General features: G+C 35.6%; 1 protein-coding gene across 1 annotated transcript in view; it reads right to left on the bottom strand.

The window, feature by feature from the left end:
* Positions 1-1,368: 1,368 nt before the first annotated feature.
* The window catches only part of LOC111001085 (EF-hand domain-containing protein 1), a 44,484-nt gene continuing 37,541 nt past the window's right edge, over positions 1,369-8,311 (bottom strand). The window contains exons 12-16 of the mRNA XM_022270792.2: positions 6,662-6,822; positions 5,414-5,622; positions 3,390-3,591; positions 2,598-2,750; positions 1,369-1,661 (exon numbers count right to left, since the gene is read on the bottom strand). Coding sequence (XP_022126484.2) covers positions 1,404-1,661; positions 2,598-2,750; positions 3,390-3,591; positions 5,414-5,622; positions 6,662-6,822 — 983 coding nt within the window. The 3' untranslated portion in view covers positions 1,369-1,403. The remainder of the gene's footprint in view (positions 1,662-2,597; positions 2,751-3,389; positions 3,592-5,413; positions 5,623-6,661; positions 6,823-8,311) is intronic.

The raw sequence follows: 8,311 nt of genomic DNA, 5'->3' as shown, positions 1-8,311 counted from the left end.
TAAATAAATGACCTTCAGTAGTTCTAATTTATTTTATTATAATATGAACATAGGTCACCTATGAGGTGAAAAGATCCACTAAAGCATAAGACAGTCCGTCAGTCAATTGTCAAAAGTTACTGCAAATTGTCAACTACGATTCGATAAGAACTATTTCGTATTGAAATCATTGTTGCATAGTCTGTGTATCAAGGTACGTATCACCAAGACAATGATAACAAACTGATATCATGTGCCATTTGTTATTATTTAAATTATAGTTGTATGTTAGAATTTTAAAAAAAAATGTTAGTAAGTAATAAATACTCTGAAATGGCTTTTAAACAGTCCTGGGGGCTAAGTAAAATGCACACTATATTTCTATCCAAATCAGTAGAAAATTTTTTTTTGTCAACATTTCTATTTAAGTGGTTGACACTATAAGCCCTACGCAAATTTGATCTGAGGCCCAGACCTAAAAAGGTAGCGCCACCGGTGTAGGTAATTACCTTGCTTTGCCTTATGGAGTGTAGTGGTATCCTGTGAGCATGTAATGCTACAGGAGTCAGCAGAAAGAGAGAGGGAGCGCTTTAGGACGAATCCTAGGGATAGAAGACGGGGAGTAGATAGGAGAAGATATGCCCATCTCCTAACTCCTATTTAGTGTATACTGCACCGAAGGTTTTTGAGTGTAACATGCCGTTGAGGTCCCGGTAGAATGAGACCGCGATGGAGCCTCTGTAACGCGGCTTTGTAAGAATTAGTCGAGGTGTTTTTAGTGGGTATTGTTCACCCAGTCTGAATAGCAGAGATTTTGGTGTGGGTCGATTCCCACATTCCTTGCAAATGTTTAGGGCAGGGGATGCGCAAATGCATTTCCACCTCGAATATAAAAAAAGATAATTAGACTTTTTTCTAATTTCCTGTTTCTATTATTATCTTCACGGGCTATACTTTTAATGAAATATGTGGCTATTTATCCGATTATATTCCGAAAATACAAAAAAAAAATTAATGCAGAACATGGCTCAAATGTATATCTGGGCAATATTTCTGCAACATGGCTTGACCAATAGCTTCAAAGGTGGACAAACTTATAGTCGTTGCAGCAACTTGTATAGTGTGAAAGCCTAAACAATAAAAGAAAATGTGGATTCGATCTTATTTCAATATGGCAATGATATTATTCCTCGACATGATTCATTAGATGATTTAAATCTGAAAATAAGGCTCGAATAGCACCACTTAAACAAATCGTGGGTCCCGTGTTGCCTAAGTCCCATAAACACCTCTGTCACGAGATCCCGACCTAAAAGCTTGTAGCGGCAAATCAATATGCTAGTTTTTGAGGATATGTAGTAGGGTCATGATACATTGAAAAAGAATGAATAAAAAAAAAAACATTTAATATAAATTAAAAATCATTAAACCGGTCCACGCTTATCAGGATCGCAGCAGGGCATCACAGGTTTAACGTGGGGGCAAGCGAAAGCTACGTCTTCCTTCTTCTTGGCACAGGGGTTGATTGGTGCTGGTGGCTTGAGACAGGTCTCTAGAGGGGGCGGCGGCTCGCGAGGGTGCTCCGCCACCCTCGCAGCCGCGGGGGATATTTCAGGAATATCCCGACGTAGTTTCTTGACTTTATCGAACGCGTCGGGAGATAAGCGCATGTAATCAGGCACCTGAAATAATAAATCTGCATTATTGGTAATACTCTTAATAATAATGGTAATTATCGGTTTTAGAAAAAGCAGTGTTGGGTGCCTTTCTCAAACCTAATTCGCTGTTTTGCTGATGATTTTTTATTCTCTACTTTAAGTACCAACATTCTTGGTAATTTAATTTTATTGTGTAATTGTCTTACTTATCTTATGTTTTTAATTGTATTTTTTTTATTCCTATTTTTAGCAAAACTTATGTTTCCAAATATTGTCGTACGTATTAGATAGAAGATTTAAAAAATTATCAGTAGATTTCGTAATATTATATGTGTGATGTTGTAGACTTTATAAATATATAAATAAATAAATGCTTCTAAACGACAATTGTTTGCTTCATTTGAGCAATATCTATAGAATCATAGAGCAGATGTTGGCCAAGTGGCTTCACCGTGTGACTTTTCTGAGGTTGTAGGTTCAACGCAACGTAGGAAAACGCATTTTATTCGTGTTTTATCAACTTAAACATAGAATTGCTCGTTTAAAGATGTCAGTCAAATAAAAAACTTATATAATATTCATATTATGAATATAATTATCTTTATTCTATTATTTATAATTATATTTATTCAAAAAAAACAATTTATAAAAAAAATACCTAGCAAGGTTCGGTCATCCAGGTATTTTATATAAAGGTCAATTATGAACGATATCATTTTTTATTAAAGTGATTATATTAGTCTAATACTCTAATTAAAATCTTTACATATAAATTTAATAGCATTTCATTTTCTGTATTGGTGTACTAAAGACTTTTGAAATCCGACAATTTATGTCATTTATTAATAAGTAGAATAAAATTTTTGATAAGATTTTTAATTTTATACGTCAAAGAAATAACTCACACACAAAGAAATACCCAGGCATACTCAACTGCTTAAAAGTAAAATGAAATCTGACCTCTTTGCAATCAACTCCATAGGTGCCAAGGTATCCAGGTAACTGCGGTTTGGGTATAGCCTCTTCACCTGTCGCCTCCTGGCTCTGTTTATTCGGAATCACTTCATACGGGCATATGTTTTGTTCGCGTCTCGCTGCTCTTTCTTCAGCATCCTGTCAAAAAAAAGCATGTATGCCCTGTAAATGCTACAACATCAATAACGTTTCATTGACTTCCATCAGAATTATTTATTCATTGAAATTTATCACATCATCCATAATGCTATAAAAAATATGTTTATTTTGAAATATTAGATACAGGTATCAAATATTCCACGTCTTTAAACTTGAATCGACAGACGTGCCTACTCATCGGAAAAGAAGACAAAGGGGGCCGAGAGAAAAAGCCGGCGTAAAAAACTCTCGGTACTCTTTTAAAAAAGCTAATCATCAAACAATACTTATATCTACAGTATATGTTCTAAACTATAGGACAAATTCGTCAAACAAAAAAAAACACAAATTTAAAGAAAAGTACAAAAAAATTACCAGAAAAACAGCAAAAAAATCAACCTACCATCGCACCGAAGCTCTGGATTCCGTTATATTCGCTTCGTTATATGCGATTTTTTTTTAAGTCAAAACTAAGTGCTTAGAATGAGTTCGTATATATCCATGATTGTTACATCTGGACCTCAAGATGTATTCTATCATTCACAGACTACATTACTTACACTGTTAACATACTACACTACTAATATTATTATATCTCTGGTTAAATTATCAGTAATATACGGAATATTACTCTCTTACCGCATCCTTGTATCTCTCGCAAAAGTCTTCATCATCAGTAAAGTGAGGCTGCTGTCCCGGTGGGTATGTAGGTTTAACAGCTTTCTCCCGATGTTCATCAGGCGCTGGTCCGCTGAAGCATACCACCTTCTGCTGGTCTTCTCGAGCCATTCCAGACTTTAAGATTCCTTTCAGTGGCAGAACATTGTCACATGTTGGGTTGCTAGAAATGTTGTTGCTTGGTTACAATATGGCAACAAAAGGACTTAGAAATTACGAAACTGATTTTTTTTATAGAACAGGGGGCAAACGGGCAGGAGGCTCACCTGATGTTAAGTGATACCGCCGCCCATGGTCACTCTCGATGCTAGAGGGCTCGCGAGTACGTTGCCAGCCTTTTAAGAATTGGTAGGCTCTTTTCTTGAAGGACCCTAAGTCGAATTGGTTTGGAAATACTTCAGTGGGCAGCTTTTATTATTATTGTTTATAAATACTTGGAGAACAGTCAATATTGTTGTTAAAACTTAGAACAGCGCAAGGAGCCTCTATTGTATGGATCATTTGTCAATCTAATTGGCAAGTAGTTTATCAGCCTCCTACGCCTAACACACGCCGTATACACCAATCGAGAGAATGTTAAATGCGCACATAGAAGTAACGTTCATTGGTGCGCAGCGTGGAATCGAACCTACGACCTCATGCATGAGGTGGAATCGGACCTACGATCTCGTGGATGAGGTGGAATCGAACCTACGACCTAATGGATGAGGTGGAATCGAACCTACGATGTCATGGATGAGGTGGAATCAAACCTATGAGCTCATGGATGAGAGTCGCACTCTAAAGCCACTAGGCTGCACAAATAACCTCGCAAATTAAACCCTGGAACGAGGTAAAGATAGACATTTATCTTATATGGTTATTGATTTAAAATAATTGTCGTATAATTATAAACATATTTATGCTAACAGCGTACGAAGTCGCTAATTATAAATATTAATTCAAATCCCTTTGAGTTATTTTACACGTATTGCAAGGAATTGTTGCAATTGTTGCTTATAAATTTATTCATAGTTGAAACTTAAGTTCTCAAATCCAGAGTGTAGAACAGACTAGAATTGGTAACTCTTTCGATCGAACGATTTTAAGTAATTTGATCAAAAGACTAGAACTGTTACCAGTCTTATGCATTTCTTTAATAGTACATACAATTTATCTTTTAAATTTATATTCACTAAACTCGGGTATAACACTAAACTCCCATTAAACGGTTGGACCGATTTGAATGAATTTTTTGTATGCGTTTGGATGGCGCCCTGGGTGGTTTAGTATCACAAAACAGTCAAATGACGCTGCAGTCGGTATCTAGGTTATTTATCTTTGCAGCAAATAAACAGCTGGTATTTATTGTGTATATGAGTGGAGTCCAGAATGATTTACCTTATTTGTTTTTATATAAGACGTATGTACAGGACGTGTGTCGGATCCACTAGCATATAATATATGTATATAATTATAATAGACGAATTATATGTTTACACTATAAGAAAAGTTTTGTAACAAATTGATCTCAAACTGTAGGTAGGGTTTAACTAATTTTTAAATTAAAGATAAGTCTAGTTTAGCAAGGATATGATACTGAAAGACAAACGTCAACCGATTCAATTTTGACTAACACTTTAAGTGCGGCCTATTTGAATCTTACGCGTAGGTATACATAGGAATAACGATATAATGTTGATGCATATGCTTTGAAAAAAGATAAGTTGCACTCCGTCGTGCCGATATGAAAACTTGAATATAAACGTTGTGCATTTTTGATATTTTGGAATGGTTAGGGAATAATTTTGCACGAGTTGCATTAAAAGTATCATCTATGTGGTAGAAAACAATATTTATTTATTGCGCTATCGTACACAAACTTGACAATTTATATTACGTATTTAACATTTTTTACCCATTCCAAAAAAAGTGTACAACGCTAAATAAGTTTTCACTTCAATGAAACAGTAAAATCAATCAAAACTCCATCGCCATTAACATACCTCATTCGTTGCACGCGCAATGCGTCATCATAAGTGATACGATCTGTAGTTTTGGGCGGCGTAGGCGGCCTGGGCGGCGTAGCGCTCCCCTCTACGACGTCCAGAGCGGCTAGACAACGCTCCATCGCGCTTGGCTCGGCGACAGCTGCTTGACCAATCTTCGCCAATTGAGCGCGTACTTCTGCCGCATGTTCGTCACGTATTGCCTCCTGCCATAATTAAAATTAACGATGTTACAGCTCAATCCCAGAACACCAATGAGCAAACGAAATATGTGCGTAATAATCATTATGAACGAAAGGCCGGCAATGCACTCGCGAGCCCTCTGACATTGAGTGTCCATGGTCGGCGGTATCACTTAACCTCAGGTGAGCCTCCTGCCCCTTTTGCCCCCTGTTCAATAAAAAAAATAGTACAGATATATAACGCGTGTGCGGCGCCGAAGCGATGCCTCACTGCAAGCGTGACCTGGCACCCAAAATATTGCGCATCGCACCGTTCAAAATCAAAATACATTTATTCAGTTGAATCTTATGATCACTGATTAGTCAACTCTACCGCCTGTTCGGAATCGCGACAAGCAAACAAGGTGAAAGGCAAGAACCTTGGGCTAGTGTTTTTTTGATCGTCTTGCTTATTAAAAATAGCTGGAGCAAATTATTTATTTATATTATTTTTTTATTATGCAATCACATTGAAGGAATATTATGTATTATTCTATTTCTCTCTTTGCAATGAGCTCCCATAGCTGCCACTAATTTTTATTTTTATTATTTATCTTTGGCTGCATCGGCCTTTTGTAAGATAGCCAAACATTATTATGTTTAAAATTCGCCGTTTATTATTGTACTTAGATTTTTTAATTAACATGCGAGGGAAATAAGCTACATTTATTTACCTTTTCTCACATGGCTGCGGGTAAGTATAGCAATCATAGAAATGGGTGCCTACTGCAGTGAGGTATATAATATCAAATATTGACGGTTTTAACTTACAACATGTAACTAACATGAAAAAGTAAAAATTAAAAATAAATTAGTTGTTATTTAATTAATTACTATTAATTGTAGTAGGCTTATGATGGCAGAGGTTGTTTTTATAAGTTCATGATATTGAAATCAGATTATAAAAAATCGTTTCATCTAAATAAGATGAGGGTATATTTTTCTAATCCCGGATCTTAGACTATAACACAATGTTGCAAAATGCCACATTAAATAAAAAAGCAATACAAATCCGTATTCTCACCTGCAGTTCATCCTTCAGGTTGCCCTCACTCATGTGATAGTTACGAACATTATCAATCACCTCCTGAGGGAATTTATTCGGGTTCGCGCTCATGTATCGATACACGAACAAATCGCATCCGATAATCTTGAAGCGATGTTTGAACACTGGTACAATTGCTCCTAAAACGCAAACAATTTTAGATCTTGTGACAACTTATCATTTGATTTCTTCGCGACTATAATAAACACTTCTTATCCAGGCCTTGATATATTCGGTAGTGTTCTGATCAATTTAAAGGCGTTGTTAAGCACCAATCTGGTATCTTATACGCATTATTACTCACACTCAAAATATCTTTATTTATAAAGGTAAACAAGTACACTTATGAACGTCAAAAAAAGTACATTTTTCTACCAAAAAAAACTTGCCTTTTACTGAGGCAAGCTGACCGGTACAAGAATAATATTTTGTTTTTAGTGTTAGACAAGTAACTTTGAAGCCGTTTTACATCCCGTATAGTAAAGGTAAGGCCTTGATTAGTGCGACTGCAAGTGCACTAATCACTAATCAAAGTGAATACAGGCCGCAGGAATACCAATCACCTACACTAATCACTAATCAAAGTGAATACAGGCCTTGACATACAATGAATTTTGATTTCTAAGTACAAAACAGTCAGATCAATTTAATTATATGGTACAAGCCAAAGATTGCTCAGTCAGGTTTACTTAGTTTTATCAGCATGGTGATTTTCTAAATCATCGGAGTATCGCCCCCAGAGTACAGCCAGACACAGGCATTCTTCAGCATTTTTATTCTATCAGAGATAGAATGGCATAACATAACAGAAATTTTGCGCTGATGAAGAGAAAATCAAAGACAAATAGAACTATAAAAATGGTACCGAAAAATTTTATGACGGCTATAATCTTTGAATCGCTCTTGAATAATAAAATCAAATTATATCAAAAATATATATTTATCCCAGCCATATCACAAATATATATATGCACACCTAATATATATTTTGTTTAAAGCGGGTCACCAAATAGTATACAGTGTATAAACAGACTCAGGAAAGTTACATTATGGTCCTTCGAGCCGGATTAAAACAATTTCAATCATCGCTTGAATTTAATTTGTGGTTTTAATTTAAACAGCTCGTGCTAACATTTAAAACCAATAATAATGATCTCATTTTACTCATACGGTGCCATAGACCACATTAACCACAACTCCAATACATAGCAACTAGAACAGTTTGTTTGCTGAATAATAATTTAGTAAGTATGTGCATACCCTGTTGGGATATGGGACATACAGATATCAGTTAATTCATTAAATAAGGAAACATATCAGACACGCCACAGGATATACAAAAAGAAGTGCATGTGCAGCTAGAGTCCTTTATTCTTCACAGATAAGAATTAAAACTTCTGCAAATATAAAGAAAAACACTTTTTTAACGGATTATAGATATGTATTATTATATTTAAACTTATAATTATTTGTACATAATTTTAAATTTAAACCGACGTTTCGCGTGCTTTACAGCGTGCGTGGTCACGGTGACTGAAGACAAAGGTGTTAAATGTCAAAAAGTATTACAGCTGCAGAAAATGTTGTGTTATCTGTATTTATTTCCCCGGAGTTGGTATCGACTAATCG

This window comes from Pieris rapae, chromosome 23 (assembly GCF_905147795.1).
Source record: "Pieris rapae chromosome 23, ilPieRapa1.1, whole genome shotgun sequence".
Taxonomy (NCBI): Eukaryota; Metazoa; Arthropoda; class Insecta; order Lepidoptera; family Pieridae; genus Pieris; species Pieris rapae.
This window is presented reverse-complemented; position numbering and strand designations above follow the sequence as displayed.